This window comes from Hyla sarda, chromosome 6, assembly GCF_029499605.1.
Source record: "Hyla sarda isolate aHylSar1 chromosome 6, aHylSar1.hap1, whole genome shotgun sequence".
NCBI classification, from domain to species: Eukaryota; Metazoa; Chordata; class Amphibia; order Anura; family Hylidae; genus Hyla; species Hyla sarda.
In genome coordinates, this window is record NC_079194.1 from 292141645 (window position 1) to 292159144 (window position 17500).

At 47.2% G+C, this 17500-nt stretch overlaps 1 protein-coding gene across 1 annotated transcript in view; it reads left to right on the forward strand.

Annotated features, from left to right (window-relative positions):
• The window catches only part of HSD17B12 (hydroxysteroid 17-beta dehydrogenase 12), a gene marked incomplete in the record, with an annotated part of 86662 nt that overhangs the window by 53252 nt on the left and 15910 nt on the right, over positions 1 to 17500 (forward strand). Inside the window, 1 exon segment of the mRNA XM_056527743.1 lies at positions 16279 to 16298. Coding sequence (XP_056383718.1) covers positions 16279 to 16298 — 20 coding nt within the window.

Genomic DNA, 17500 nt, shown 5'->3' on the forward strand with positions numbered 1-17500 from the left:
CTTTCTTACCTGAAACTTTTGTACAGAACATTGAAGCTAAACCCCCCCTAGCCTAGTGTTTCCCAACCAGGGTGCCTCCAGCTGTTGCAAAACTACAACTCCCAGCATGCCTGGACAGCCTTCGGCTGTCCAGGCATGCTGGGAGTTGTAGTTTTGCAACAGCTGGAGGCACCATGGTTGGGAAACGCTGCCCTAGACAGACATTAATATGATTTGTGGTTTGCCTGGATTGAGATACTGGTTTCCAGGCTCACCTTGTGTGTTATAGGAAACCTGTACTGGGGTGTAACTGGATCATAGTGGGGGGCTACACATAACTAATTCAATATATGGTTAACCTCTCGTAACTAGCGCATTCGTCAGTCGCCCACGGGCCAGATCCCTCCGTAGCCGTCGATTTTTACTCTAGGTTTTGCATTCGTGCACTTTTCATTCAGACGGCTTTGGGGAATCATCCAGTGAGTTTAGATGATCTGGCACGAACTATTTTCATTCTGCGGAAAAGCTGCTTCTCTGCTCCTTGGTGTTTGCTGACACCTAGTGTCTGGAGCCTGCATGTGCACCTAAGATGATCGGGGATTTTCTTTTTACAATACAGTATAGCTGTGTTCCCCACAACAGAATCACAACCACCATTATGCCCTGGCAACAGCTGCAAAGCCACAGGTTGAGAAACACTAGGATATAGGGAACGTTAAATACCTTGTATACACTAGAGTTACAGGAAGCCATTGAACCACCCTGGTTAAAGGGGTACATTTTTATTTTTTTTAAATGAACTGGTGCCAGAAAGTTAAACAGATTTGTAAATGACTTCTATTAAAAGATCTTTACCCTTCCAGTACTTTTTAGCAGCTGTATGCTACAGAGGAAATTCTTTTCTTTTTGAATGGTCGTTTTTGTCTTGTCCACAGCGCTCTCTGCTGACACCTCTGTCCGTGTCGGGAACTGTCCAGAGCAGCATAGGTTTGCTATGGGGATTTTCTCCTGCTCTGGACAGTTCCTGACACGGACAGAGGTGTCAGCAGAGAGCACTGTGGACAAGACAAAAATGAAATTCAAAAAGAAAAGAATTTCCTCTGTAGCATAAATCTGCTAAAAAGTACTGGAAGGGTAAAGATTTTTTTAATAGAAGTAATTTAGAAATCTGTTTAACTTTCTGGCATCGGTTCATTTAAAAAAAAAAAAAAAAACATTTCCACTGGAGTACCCCATTAAGGGTGCACTCACACCACGTTTTGTAGTAATGGTGACCAGATCCGGCTGGGAAATGTGAAAACCCGGCGCTCCCGTATCCCAGCTGGACCTGGCCTGCATCTCATTCTTTTGAATAAGCCGACTGGAGTCAGATAGTTTTGTCCTACGGTTTTCAGTCCTGTCGTTTAAACAGTATACGGGGCAAAAATGAGCCAACCGAAATGCGGGCCGGGTCCGACTGGGATACGGGAGTGCCCGGTTTTTACATTTCCCAGCCGGATCTGGTCACCACGGGGTGCTTGTTGCCAGCAGGAGCGCGGCGATGTCCCCGTTGCAAGCAAGAGTGCCAGGGTGACTTTGGCTATGTAACCCAAAAGGCAAATCTAAGGCTCTGGCTACATAGGGACTTTGACCTCGACACGAATCGCACACTGATGGGTAGCTTTATCATGCTCCCCAAATGTACGTTACGCAACCCTGGTCACAAAGTCACCTTGTAGCCCGAGCCCTCATCACCCGGCCATATACCCGATCCCCTCAGCCGAATTTGTATGTGTCGTCGATAGAAAAAGGCAAGAAATTCTTATCACAGTGTTTTGCAACCATGGTGCCTCCAGCTGTTTAGTAACAGCTGGAGGCAGCCTGGTTGAGAAACACTGGCTTATCTCCTATAAGATTAGAAAATAAGCCAGAATTAAATGACCAGGTGCAGTGATCAAACTCCACCCCTTCTCTCTACAAAGCCAGAGGATTTATTGGAAATGTAGGCAGCATTAGGAAATCATTTCAGTGATGGAATTGCAACCAGTATGGAGCCTACTATCCCTTGCCTGCCACATCAGCTAAAACAGGGAAGCACAAGGCCTGCACAAGAACCTATACATTATTCTCTAATAGCCCGTAAGTTGTAGGTTTGCAGCAGCTGGAGGCACCCTGGTTGGGAAACACTTACTTAAAGCGCAACTGTCCTCATATTTTGACCCCCCAAACCACTATAATGGTGTTCCAGATGATTATAAAGTCACTGCAGCCATTTACCTTTTATTTCTGTTTGTTCTTCTTTTCTTATAAATAAAAACCTTTTATCCAAAAGTCAGGCACAGTCGGATAGGCGTGGCTTGGAGTTCGCCTAGCCCCGCCGCCGCCACACCTATCCTGCCTTCCAGCGCTGGGACCGCTGTGTCTTACTACACTGTGCATCCACAGAACATGCACTTGTCCCGTCAGCTTAAATGTGCGCGCACCGCTGCGTCCTGAGTTGACAGAGCGCGTGCTCTCTCCCAACGTCTATGCGCTCAGTGCGCATGTGCTGTACTAGAGGCAGTGAGCGGACAAGCGTCTGCCTCTAGTACAGCACATGCGCACTGAGCGCATAGATGTCGGGAGAGAGCGCTCGCTCTGTTAATTCAGGATGCGGTGGCGTGCGCACTTTAGAGCAGACAGGACAGGCGCATGCGCTGTGCATGCACTGTGTAGTAAGACACAGCGCTCCCAGCGCTGGAAGGCAGGATAGGCGTGGCGGCGGTGGGGCTTGGCGAACCCCAAGCCTTGCCTATCCGACTGTGCCTGACTTTTGGATAAAAGTTTTTTTTTTTTTTATTAGTAAGAAAAGAACAAACAGCAATAAAAGGTATAGAAAAAGGAAAAACTAGTGGCACCGGTACCTTGAGAAAACAGCCCCTCGAGATGGACAAAGTAACAGTCGGGCAGGTAACCAGATAGAATTAGAGGCCGGTAGTGCTACGACAATAGGAAACACAGTAAATCAAGAATATAGAACAAAGACAACAGGCGTCCTGCACTCACCGTGTAGATTCTGATAGATCGGCTCCCATCTCAGGCTGCTAATCCGACATGGGAGACGAGGTGACGTGGGGCGCTCTGAGACGACTGCCGACGGTTTCACGCATAGGAATGCGCTTCTTCCGGCCTCAAGGCCGGAAGAAGCGCGTTCCTATGCGTGAAACCGCCGGCAGTTGCACTTTAAGTCACTTTAAGTCTTTAAAGAGTAGCTCCCACCATCCTATTTTTTTTTTTTTTTCTGTCCCTGCCTATTGCCAATCTATCCCTAACCACCTCCCTGCTTTTAATTTTTATTTTTACTATATTAAAAATGCCTTTTGACTGCCTGGCAGTATGCTCACTACCAGGCAGACTTCCCCAGCAGGCACCACGTCACTGATGCCTGCTGGGGGGGACTTCTGCCCTTAGTTCATCTACACGGGGTGCCTCCAGCTGTTTCACCACTACAACTCCCAGCTTGCCCTGACATCTATTGGCTGTCAGGGCATGCTGGGAGTTGTAGTATTGAAACAGCTGGAGGCACCCTGTGTAGATAAACTATTAGGCGCTAGCCCGTCCCCTCCGTCTCCCTCCCCCCCCCCCCCCCCCCCCACGCCATACCCCGTTCCCTCCATCACAAACCCCCCTCCCGCATACCCAGTTCCCTCATTACACTTACTGCAGAGTCCGGCAGCGGGCGTGCAGGGCCAGCGGCGGCGGCAATGTGTGGGAGGAGTGGTCTCCCAGACAGTGGCCGGGGAGCCAATGCGCTTGCTCCCGCCTGTCTGATTGACAGGCAGGGAGCGAATGCAGCCTAACTGAAAAAGGACTGATTGCCAGGCCAAAATCAGTCCTTTTTTCAGGCGTGACGTCACGCCAGGCTGCAGCCGGCCACTAGTAGGGAGACCCCTAGTGGCCGGTTTTCAAATGTAAATTAAACCTTTTTAATAAAAAAAATAAAATAAAAGTATATTAGAGATATGTTGTAGTACATAAGTACTACAACATATAAAAAAAATAAAGTTGGTGACAGTGCCCATTTAAGTCAGGTGCAGAAAGGAGTTAAAGGGTCCCATCAAGACTGAAGCTGCTCTGACCACCCGCTGATCGCCACCGGTCTGACTTTTTTGGGGGTAGCCTCACATTTATAGTATTACATGGTGCACACTCAATGTGAGGGGGTGTGCATTTAATACACGGTTACAGCTGCTTCACATTCTGCCCTATGGGGTGGTCTCGTTCAGTGATCCCCTCCTTTGTCGTATACGCTCTAAAAGGACATGGTCTGGGATGGTCTTTGCCTCATTGATGTTCTGTATCGATCTCTAAATGCAAAAATATTATTTTACTTTTCCAAGAGAAGAAATGCAAATGTCTTTTTTTTTTTTTCCTTTGCAGTGAACAATGTTGGAATTTCCTATGAGTATCCAGAGTATTTTCTCGATATTCCCGACCTGGATAACGTAAGTAGCGGAACATTACATGAGGCTCTTGGGTGCACATTAGAAATGTTAAAAAGAACAGCAAAAAAAATAAAAAATAAAATAACATTTTTAATGTCATCCGGTCTCCTTATGATTTCTGTCAGGTGCTGTGTTGTCATGGATACACTAAAGGACTTTTCCGTGGACTTTAGTCTGTTTTCTTAACCCTATAATTACCAACTATACACCTTTTTTTTAATGAATTAGTAAGGGGCCTTGTTGTACAGCACCGTGCTTTTTGTGGTGCTATAACGTTGGCCCTGAATACTGTAGGTGCCCATTGCTGCCCTGAAGCAGGTGCTTAAGTTATCCTCGTACATCCATCTCCTACCCGGACAGCGGGGATCAGAAGAGCATCCCCTCTTATGACTGGGTCAACAAGCTTCCTTGGAGTCTCAATTGGGGACCTGGGGGGCCTTGTGCAGTCAGCCCTAGGGACCTAGGAAGGACCCTAGGACAGTCTGTACGTATAGCATATATAGAGCATATATATATAGAGAGAGAGATATCTATAAAGGTCAGCTGGCTGAATTTCCAATATCTATGGGGCCTCTCTACTGACCCCTCACAGATGATATGTGAGCAGAGAAGGATCAGGCTTGTTGATTTCCACTGCCTGATTCTCTTCGTTCATGGAGAGATAAGCTGCTGTTAAAGGGGGTCTAGCAACAGCTTACCCCCCTCTTTTGATTAAAGGGGTACTCCGTTGCGTAGGGTTTGGAACAAACTGTCCCGAACGCTGGAATCGGCGCCGGGAGCTTGTGATGTCATAACCCTGCCCCCTCATGACGTCACGCCCCACACCCTCAATGCAAGTCTATGGGAGGGGGCGTGACGGCTGTTCCCATAGTCTTGCAATGAGGGGGCGGGACGTCATGAGCTCCCAGTTCTAGCGTTCGTAAACCATTTGTTCCAAACGCTGAGCAGCGGAGAACCCCCGGAGTACATATGAACACTCGGCCAAGTTTGAGTGTTGACTTGTATGGAGAGATGCAGAGATATAGCTGGTTCGGCCTACAAATATCCCATTAATGTGGCTGCCTTAAGCCTGACATAAAAGGGGTTATCCAGGAATAGAAAAACACAGCTATTTCCTATCAAAAACTGCTCCCTGTCTGTCTCCAGGTTGGGTGTGGTTCTGCAGTTCAGTTCTATTGAAGTGAATGGAGCCAAGTTGTAATACTACACACAACCTAGAGACAGACGGGGAGCTGTTTTGAAAGAAATTAGCTGCTTTTTTCTTTTCCTGGATAACTAAGGCTATGTTCACACAATTGATTTTTCCATGATTAAAAATCGAAGGCATACATTCATATGGTACGTTGACATGGGCAGGTGTACAGCAAGTTTTCCCACTGTGAGTTTGAGCCAGAGAGGATTTTTGCAGCAAAATCTCTGCAGCAAAAAATCCAGAGCATACCCCGATAAAGTCAATGTAATCTGCTGCAGAGATTTTGCTGCAGAAAATCAGTAGCATTTTCTCAAACTCGCAGCAGGAAACTCCCTGTAAACCTACCGTTGTGAACTTACCCTTATGGTGCATTCATAAATTCTTCAAACCCTATCACTTTTCCCCAAAATTATGTATAAAAAATAATTTAAAGTATTCCCCCATCATTGTGCACTCAATACTCGATGATAAAGGGGAAAAAGAATTTGAAATTTTTCCAATTTATTATAAAGGAAAAACTAAAGCTTTGCATGGACGTAAGTATTCAGACCCTTTGCTATGACTCTTGATCTTTATCTCTGGCTCCTCCAATTTCTCTTAATCATCTCTGAGATGTTGCTGCCCATTGAGTCACTTGTGGTAAATTCATATGATTGGACAGGATTTGGGGAGACAGATCTGGAGAAGGGACAAAATATTCTGCTGCACTGAAAGCTCATAAGAGAACAGTGGCCTTTAAAATTCTTACATGAATGAAGTTTGGAAAAATCTGGACATTTCCTAGAGCTGCCGCCCCACCAAACTTAATAACCGGTGGAGAAGGGCCTTGGTAAGAGAGTTGAGAGATAACACAATGGTCTGCTCTAATGAATCCTAGGATAAAATTTTTGTCCTCAATTCGAAGTCTCGCGTCTGAAGGACAACTGCAAATCCCATCACCTGCCCAATACCATCCCTACAGTGATCATGGTGGGGGCAGCACCATGTCTGGAGGAAACCAGGCACTGCCCATCACCTGCCCAATACCATCCCTACAGTGATCATGGTGGGGGCAGCACCATGTCTGGAGGAAACCAGGCACTGCCCATCACCTGCCCAATACCATCCCTACAGTGATCATGGTGGGGGCAGCATCATGTCTGGGGGAAACCAGGCACTGCCCATCACCTGCCCAATACCATCCCTACAGTGATCATGGTGGGGGTAGCATCATGTCTGGAGGAAACCAGGCACTGCCCATCACCTGCCCAATACCATCCCTACAGTGATCATGGTGGGGGCAGCATCATGTCTGGAGGAAACCAGGTACTGCCCATCACCTGCCCAATACCATCCCTACAGTGATCATGGTGGGGGCAGCATCATGTCTGGGGGAAACCAGGTACTGCCCATCACCTGCCCAATACCATCTCTACAGTGATCATGATGGGGGCAGCATTATGTCTGGAGGAAACCAGGTACTGCCCATCACCTGCCCAATACCATCCCTACAGTGATCATGATGGGGGCAGCATTATGTCTGGAGGAAACCAGGTACTGCCCATCACGTGCCCAATACCATCTCTACAGTGATCATGATGGGGGCAGCATCATGTCTGGAGGAAACCAGGTACTGCCCATCACGTGTCCAATACCCTCCCTACAGTGATCATGGTGGGGGCAACATCATGTCTGGAGGAGACCAGGCACTGCCCATCACCTGTCCAATACCATCCCTACAGTGATCATGGTGGGGGCAGCATCATGTCTGGAGGAAACCAGGCACTTCCCATCACCTGCCCAATACCATCCCTACAGTGATCATGGTGGGGGCAGCATCATGTCTGGAGGAAACCAGGCACTGCCCATCACCTGCCCAATACCATCCCTACAGTGATCATGGTGGGGGCAGCATCATGTCTGGAGGAAACCAGGCACTGCCAATCACCTGCCCAATACCATCCCTACAGTGATCATGGCGGGGGCAGCATTATGTCTGGAGGAAACCAGGTACTGCCCATCACCTGCCCAATACCATCCCTACAGTGATCATGGTGGGGGCAGCATCATGTCTGGGGGAAACCAGGTACTGCCCATCACCTGCCCAATACCATCCCTACAGTGATCATGGTGGGGACAGCATAATGTCTGGGGGAAACCAGGCACTGCCCATCACCTGCCCAATACCATTCCTACAGTGATCATGGTGGGGACAGCATAATGTCTGGGGGAAACCAGGCACTGCCCATCACCTGCCCAATACCATCCCTACAGTGATCATGGTGGGGGCAGCATCATGTCCGGGGGAAACCAGGCACTGCCCATCACCTGCCCAATACCATCCCTACAGTGATCATGGTGGGGACAGCATAATGTCTGGGGGAAACCAGGCACTGCCCATCACCTGCCCAATACCATTCCTACAGTGATCATGGTGGGGGCAGCATCATGTCCGGGGGAAACCAGGCACTGCCCATCACCTGCCCAATACCATCCCTACAGTGATTATGGTGGGAGCAGCATTATGCTGTTGGGACAGGGAGACTGGTCAGGGTTGAGGGAAAACTGAGTGGAGCAAAGTACAGAAATATTTTATAATGAAAACCTGATCCAGAGCTCTGGACCTCCAGACTGGGCTGAAGTTTCACCTTCCAACAAGACATTGACCCTAAGCACACGGCCAAGACAACACAGGAGCGGCTTAGGGACACCTCTGTGAATGTCCTTGAGTGGCCCAGACAGAGCCCCGATCCCAATAAAACACCTCTGTAGAGACCTGAAAATGGATTTCAGCGACGATCCCAATCCAACCTGACAGAGCCTGAGAGGATCTACAGAGAAGAATGGAGGAAAATCCCCAAATCCAGGTGAGTAAACCTTGTGTCCTCACCCCCAAGAACACTGGAGGACGGAATCACTGCCAAAGGGGCCTCAACTAAGTCCTGAGTAAAGGGTATGAATACTTATGTCACTGAAAGATTTTAGTTTTTCTTTTCCAATAAATCACCAAACATTTTTAAAATTTTGTTCTCACGTTCACATTACGGAGCATTGAAGACAGAAGGGGGGGGGGGGGGAGGGGTTTGATTTTATTCTATTTTATATTTTAGCAATCAACATAAAATGTGAAAAGTGAACGGGTCTGAAGACTTTCTGAATGCATTGTCTGTCCTGCTGTTAATATTTACTTTCAGTGCCTCAGAATTGCTCTTAGTTGTGGACTTTATCACTTTTCTCTCTGGATTTTAAATCTGCGTTTAAATGTGATAATGTATTATAAAATAAAGATGTAAAATTATAAGTATTTAAGAGGCGCCGCAACTCATGAAAACTCACCTCCAAAGGATAAGGGAATAGGTGTTTTGATGGCGAGGGGTCTGAACTTTTGGATCCCCGTGTTCTCCAGAACGGCCCCCGAATCTCCTTGTGCACTATGTATTCTCTATAGGAGCTCCGGTGGTACAAGACGTCGCACCCGTAGCTATCAGATACTAATCCTATGTCCTCTAGAAAGGGGAAAAGTTTTCAAATCTTTTAATAGGATTTAAAAAAAATATTTAAAAAATAGTTTAAACATCTAAAAACGCAATTGTTTGGCATAAAATCCATTTGCCATGCATCCATTAGATAAAAACTAAAACACTAAGTATCATAGGACTGTAAGGAAACAGGTTTTTGAATGTGAAATGTGAACAGTATTTAGAAAAATATATAATTAAATATACCGTATTTTTCACCGTATAAGACACACTTTTTCTTCCCCAAAACTGGGGGGAAAAAGTCGGTGCGTCTTATACGGCGAATACACCCCTATCACGGCGGTCCCTGTGGCCATCAATGGCTGGGACCCGCGGCTAATACAGGACATCACCGATCGCGGTGATGCCCTGTATTAACCCTTCAGACGCGGTGATCAAAGCTGACCGCCGCGTATGAAGGGAAAGTGACACTAACCGGTGAAATCGCAGCGTCCCGAACAGCTTACAGGACACCGGGAGGGACCTTACCTGCCTCCTCGGTGTCTTCTCCATTCAGGGATCCCCTGTTTGGCCGGCGCTCTCCTTCCTCGTCGTCGCGTACGTGCGTCAGCGTGCGTAACGACGTGATGGCGGCGACGGAGAGCGAGGATACCCGGCCGGCAGCAGAGACGTTTCGGAGCGACGGGGACACGGCGACAGCGATGGAGCGACATCCAGGGCAGCGGTGACGGGTCTGGAGCGGCGGGGACACGTGAGTATTACCTCCTATGCAGTGGTCTTCAATCTGCGGACCTCCAGATGTTGCAAAACTACAACTCCCAGCATGCCCGGACAGCCGTTGGCATCACTGATCGCGGTGATGCCCTGTATTAACCCTTCAGACGCGGCGATCAAAGCTGACCGCCGCGTCTGAAGGTAAAGTGACACTAACCCGGCTGCTCAGGACCGTGGCGGTCCCGAACAGCCCGACTGAATAGCCGGGTTAGTGCTTACAGGACACCGGGAGGGACCTTACCTGCCTCCTCAGTGTCTTCTCCGTTCAGGGATCCCCTGTATGGCCGGCGCTCTCCTTCCTCGTCATCACGTCGTCGCGTACGTGCGTAACGATGTGATGGCGGCGACGGAGAGCGAGGATATCCGGCCATCAGCAGAGACGTTCCGGAGCAACGGGGACGCGGCGACAGCGATGGAGCGACATCCAGGGCAGCGGTGACGGGTCCGGAGAGGCGGGGACACGTGAGTATTACCTCCTATGCAGTGGTCTTCAATCTGCGGACCTCCAGATGTTGCAAAACTACAACTCCCAGCATGCCCGGACAGCCAACGGCTGTCCGGGCATGCTGGGAGTTGTAGTTTTGCATCATCTGGAGGTCCGCAGGTTGAAGACCACTTTTGGGTTCAAAATCTTTATTTTTTTAGATTTTGCACCTATAAATCGTCCTAAAGGGTGAAAAATACGGTGTGTATATATATATAAACAAATTTTTGTGTGTGTATATGTATGTATATATATATATGTATATGTATATATATATATATATATATATATATATATATATATATATATATATATATATATATATATATATATATATATATATATATATATATAATATATAAATGTATTCCCACCATACAACTTCTCTCTTGCCTTCTACAGCCGCATTAAAGGATTATCCCAAGATCTAAATGGGGTATTTAGGCTCTAGTGTAAAACACAACATGATGCTCGGCCCCGTAGGGAAAAGAAAAAAAATACTTACGGTCCAACACAACTCCCATTCAGCTCCGTCAGTTCCCGCGATCTTTTGCCTTCTTCCTGCTTCTGAGACAATCTGTGCAGGACCTGGCAGCTCAGCCACTGGACACTGCTGCGGCAAGTACTTGGCTAAGCCAGTAGGTCCTGCAGTGAGCGCTTATTTTGGAAGAAGAGAGAAGACCTATCGGGGGACCGGATATGAGCTGAATGGGACCAGCGGAGGACCTGGCTAGGTAAGACTTTTTTTTTTTTTTCCTGTTTCTACAGGGACCAGCTCCAAGATGATAATTTTTACACGAGGGCCAGAAAATGTCATCTACCCACAGGATGGGGGTCTGAGAACTGGGACCACTGCTGATCAGAAGGCCCTTATCCCCACGTATGCTCGGCCACTGCTCCATTCATTTCTTTGAGCCTTCCAAATCTTGTTGAGCACTAAACGATCCAGAAGTTTCATAGACAGTGAATATGGCAGTGGCCAAGGGGTCCCAGTGGTTGGAACCCCTAACAATGGGTAGTCAAGCCCTGCAAGCTCTGTTACCGGTACACGTGTTATACCCTTATACATTTTTTAAGGAAATTGCCAAATAATGGAGCACACGGTTCCAAGGTAGAGCCACACTTTACGCCCCCCCCAGATCCTGCAGCATTTTTTACGATATATCTCTCGTTTTCTATCTCCTTAACTCAGTGTTTCCCAACCGGTGTGCCTCCAGCTGTTGCAAAACTACAACTCTCAGCATGCCCGGACAGCCAACGGCTGTCCGGTCATGCTGGGAGTTGTAGTTTTGCAATAGCTGTTGGCACACTGGTTGGGAAACGCTTCGCCTAACTGGAAGCTGCTTCTCCGGACCCTTTCAGCCAGGCGTATGTGAATTCCTAATGGCGGCACCAATGCAAACAGAGAAAGCCAGGACTCCGGAAGATTATAAGAAATAAAAGGCAAAAGATTCTACTTGGAGATCAGCGTTTACATAGTTTACGAATAGAGATGAGCGAATTTACAGTAAATTCGATTCGTCACGAACTTCTCGGCTCGGCAGTTGATGACTTATCCTGTATAAATTAGTTCAGCTTTCAGGTGCTCCGGTGGGCTGGAAAAGGTGGATACAGACCTAGGAGACTCTTTCCTAGGACTGTATCCACCTTTTCCAGCCCACCGGAGCACCGGAAAGCAGAACAAATTTATGCAGGAAAAGGCATCAACTGCCGAGCCGAGAAGTTCGTGACGAATCGAATTTACTGTAAGTTCGCTCATCTCTATTTACGAACTTTTCTCTCATTGTATTTTGTTCTGTTTTCACAGACTCTGGACAAGATGATCTCCATCAACATCACGTCGGTTTGTAAGGTAAGAACAATTTAGTATTTAGCTCTTCTTGGCAGTACTGGGGGACATCAGAGCATGCTGGGGGTTGTAGTTTTGCAACAGCTGAAAAGTGTGGGGTCGGGATATGAGGACAAGAGCGTCATTGTTGCTTTTCCTCTCCCACAAGGTTTAGGTAGGAAGATCGGGCAACGCCAAGTACTCTGCTAGTGCAGATATAATTTTAGGATTTGTTCGGAGTACAGCACTTCTATTGGGCTACAGTAAATGTTCAGGGGTTTTAGAAGTCTCCTTCAAGACTCTGAGTAGATTGGAAATATCAGGAGAGATTTGTTAAGCTAAATGTACTAGGATTCCCAGTCATTTTGTGCAAAGAAATAAACTGGTGTGTGTCAATTTCTCCAGATTTAGTATGTGTTTTGGGCACTTTTTGCATATGACTATACAGTGCTGAAGTGTGTCGGCCAATAAGGGGTGACTTAGCAAAAATCATGGTTTATGGAGAAGAGTTTCCCTTATAATGCAAAAATATTGGTGTAAAGCAGTCTGGAGGGAATAAACATGGGTCTGGAAGGATACAGGCAGGTCTGGAGGAGGGGACAGAGGAGCCTGGGGTGCAGAGGAGTCTGGAGGAGGAGGACAGAGGAGTCTGGAGGAGGAGGACAGGAGTCTGGAGGAGGGGACAGAGGAGCCTGGGGTGCAGAGGAGTCTGGAGGAGGAGGACAGAGGAGTCTGGAGGAGGAGGACAGGAGTCTGGAGGAGGGGACAGAGGAGCCTGGGGTGCAGAGGAGTCTGGAGGAGGAGGACAGAGGAGTCTGGAGGAGGAGGACAGGAGTCTGGAGGAGGACAGAGGAGCCTGGGGTGCAGAGGAGTCTGGAGCATGGGACAGTGGAGCCTGGGGGGGGGGGGCAGAGGGGTCTGGAGGAGGAGGACGGAGGGGTCTGGAGGAGGAGGACGGAGGGGTCTGGAGGAGGAGGAGGACAGAGGGGTCTGGAGGAGGAGGAGGACAGAGGAGTCTGGAGGAGGAGGACAGGAGTCTGGAGGAGGACAGAGGAGCCTGGGGTGCAGAGGAGTCTGGAGGAGGACAGAGGAGCCTGGGGTGCAGAGGAGTCTGGAGCATGGGACAGTGGAGCCTGGGGGGGGGACAGAGGGGTCTGGAGGAGGAGGAGGACAGAGGGGTCTGGAGGAGGAGGAGGACAGAGGGGTCTGGAGGAGGAGGACAGGGGGGTCTGGAGGAGGAGGACAGGGGGGTCTGGAGGAGGAGGACAGGGGGGTCTGGAGGAGGAGGACAGGGGGGTCTGGAGGAGGAGGACAGGGGGGTCTGGAGGAGGAGGACAGGGGGGTCTGGAGGAGGAGGACAGGGGGGTCTGGAGGAGGAGGACAGGGGGGTCTGGAGGAGGAGGACAGGGGGGTCTGGAGGAGGAGGACAGGGGGGTCTGGAGGAGGAGGACAGGGGGGTCTGGAGGAGGAGGACAGGGGGGTCTGGAGGAGGAGGAGGAGGACAGGGGGGTCTAAAGGAGGAGGGCGAGGGGTAAGAAGGGGACACTTGGTGTTTGGCATAAGCTTATTCCTTTCTACCTAGAACATGTAAACATATGACTGGATGGCTTTGCATGTTTTAGGGGGTTATATATTTCTCAACAAATTTCTTAATTTGATGACTGAAAAGAAGGGATCTTCCAAAATTCTCCTAATCCTTTGTGTATACATGAATGCTCCCGGCATCCAGGGGTAGTTAAATTATAAAGGGGACCTCCCCCCCCCCCCCCAAGGCAGGGGCTGTACCATGCTTTATATATTGAGACCCCAGAGCTTAGATTCTATGGGTGGGGGGGGATGGTATTTATGGGAATCTCTTATGTGTTTCGCCATATGGGCCAGGATTGTCGCCAAAACTTCTTGGGAGTAACAGACTGAACGCTTTTCTGATCTCAGACTCCAATCTGTCTCTTCTCCTCCTTTCCCTTTCTTCTCCATACCATCTGCTTCTGTCCTGTGTTTTGCCATCAGACCCGTCTTCCAGTCCAAACTGTTTGGAATTTTGTAAGAAAAATGATTTCACTCAATTTTTTACATTTTTTTTATTTTTTTTTTATGTTCTCTTTCTTTTTTTTTTTTTTACTATATGTAGGCGTGTGTGTGTGTGTGTGTGTGTGTGTGTGTATATATTCTTTTATTTTTATCTTTTTTTTTCTTCTCAGTTTTTGTGCTTTTTGTTTTTGTGGTGCATCGTGAATATGGTTTCCTATTCCTAATCCCTGCACTCCCTATTACTTGAGGAAGACATCCTTGTTAGTTGGTGTTGTTCAGGGGAATGTCTGAAACAGACGCCTACGCAGCGAGAATTCACCCACACAACTTCCGCCCACACAGTGCATCTCGCCCACTTCCCTCCCATCATCTCCACGTCTGGCTCCAGCACCGATCCTAGGCTGCTGCTCACGCTCTATATTTTTTTTCATGCGGGAAAAAAACCTCGGGTATTTTAGATTTTTTATTTTTTTTGCACTTTTCCCGTCTTTTTATACTTTTTTATTTTTTATTTTTTTTACGCCTCTTTGCTTGCAGGAAAGGGAATACTCTGCATCGACTCGCATTGCTGTATTTTGTACCTTTACATGACACCAAATGATATGCGAGCTTTAGCTGCCGTCTCCTTGACATCATTAGGATTACCTGTGGTTAGCTGAGGGACGTGCAACCAATGGGGAAGTGCTAATTTTCGGCTCCTATACATTTTGCATCCATTGTTTTCTATGTGTGAACAGCGCAGTGTAAGCAAACGTATCTGCAAAAGAAGGCACTAGAATATTACCAATACATGGGGCCCTCATAGGAGATGGAAAGGCTACAATATTGCAGCACGTAGGGTCCTTGATCTGCAGGGACGCAAGGGATTGGGGGGGGGGGGGAAGCATATTGGGTTAACTCTGCTGCCACTTTGGGCAATGTTCATTGTTTGCAAGGATGTCCTGAAATGATATCACCATGTGATGTACATAAGGCTTGTAGTGCAAGTGATGTTGATCCTCTTTGGTAAACGCCCTCCTCCCTTGGGCTGCTCTTCCTCCCTTGGGCTGCTCTTCCTCCCTTGGGCTGATCTTCCCTGATTACATTACTTATCCTGTACTGATCCTGAGTTATATCCTGTATTATACTCCAGAGCTGTACTCACTATTCTGCTGGTGAGGTCACTGTGTATATACATTACATTACTTGTCCTGTACTGATCCTGAGTTATATCCTGTATTATACCCCAGAGCTGTACTCACTATTCTGCTGGTGAGGTCACTGTGTACATACATTACATTACTTATCCTGTACTGATCCTGACTTATATCCTGTATTATACTCCAGAGCTGTACTCACTATTCTGCTGGTGAGGTCACTGTGTACATACATTACATTACTTATCCTGTACTGATCCTGAGTTATATCCTGTATTATACTCCAGAGCTGTACTCAGTATTCTGCTGGTGAGGTCAATGTGTACATACATTACTTATCCTGTACTGATCCTGAGTTATATCCTGTATTATACCCCAGAGCTGTACTCACTATTCTGCTGGTGAGGTCACTGTGTACACACATTATAACTCAGGATCAGTACAGGATAAGTAATGTAATGTGTGTACACAGTGACCTCACCAGCAGAATAGTGAGTACAGATCTGGAGTATAATACAGGATATAACTCAGGATCAGTAATGTAATGTATGTACACATTGACCTCACCAGCAGAATAGTGAGTACAGCTCTGGAGTATAATACAGGATATAACTCGGGATCAGTACAGGATAAGTAATGTAATGTATGTACACAGTGACCCCACCAGCAGAATAGTGAGTACAGCTCTGGAGTATAATACAGGATATAACTCAGGATCAGTACAGGATAAGTAATGTATCCTGTATTATACCCCAGAGCTGTACTCACTATTCTGCTGGTGAGGTCACTGTATACATACATTACATTACTTATTGTAATATTATCTTATTATTATGATGTATATTTTTACTCCTACACCCTTATGGCATCTCCCCGTGTGCCCTCTCCTCACTGCTGTCCTCTTCTTGTCTCCTATAGATGACACGACTGTGTTTGCCCGGGATGCTGGAGAGGTGAGTCAGCCCCAGACTGGCAGATAAACACTACCCAGACAGGACCTCATTATTATTTATAGGGGAGAATCCTTTTCTTTGAAAAATTCATTGCGGTGACTAATGCGTTCGGCCTCCATGTTGGGTAAGGACGGAGCGATCGGAGAGGTGACTCATGAGGACGGAGGGTGAGTCACCGGCATCGTGGAATCCTTCAGCTCTCCTCGACGCTCTTGTGGTGATTTTCTTTTTAGAACAGAAAAAAAAACGAAAAAAAAAGAGAGGTCTGAGTCATCAATACAATCTGAACAGCTTTCTATTCTTAGGGGGAATTACAGCGGAGGGGCGTGGGTGGATCCTCTGGGAATACCTGCTTCCCGGCTGCAGCATTTCAGCCATGGTAGAGACGGCAGCATGTAAACAAAACAGCAGTGCGGCTACCTGGGGAGCACCCCCAATCTGAACCGACACAGAGGCCACTATTTGGTGTCAACCAAGAAATTGGAAGCCTAAAAAAAAAAAAAAAAAAAAAAAAAAAATCTTTTTGATTTAACCCCTTAACGACACAGAACGTACATTTACGTCCTGTACATGACGCAAGCACCAGACCGGTGCTCGCATCATACTTGGCAGATCCCGGCTGCTATCAGCAGCCAGGGACCCGCCAGTAATGGCGGACAACAGCGATCACACTGGTGTCCACCATTAACCCCTCAGATGCTGTGATCAATACAGATCACGGCAATGCGGGTGTTATATTGGATGATTAAATCCAAAATGGTGAACGGAGATCCCCCTCACCTCGATCCGTCCTTCTCAAGGGGTCTTCTGCTCTGGTCTAAAATCGAAAGTGGGGACATAAAGTGTAAAAAAAAAAAAAATTTAATTAGTTAAAAATACCCCCCCCCCCCCCCCCCCCCCCAATAAAAATGTTAATTGTCCCTTTTTCCCAATTTAACCCCAAAAAGTGTAAAATATAAAATAAATAAAAAAAATTTAATAAACATATTTGGTATCGCCGTGTGCATAAATGTCTGAACTATAAAAAAATATAGAATGTTATTGATCCCATAGGGTGAACGGGGTAAACATAAAAAAATTGAAAATAAAAAAAAAAGGCCAAAATTGCTGCTTTTTTATAAATTGTTTTTGGAATAAAATGTGACAAAAAAAGAGATTTTAAAAGTTTCATATATGCAAATGTGATATCAAGAAAAAGTACT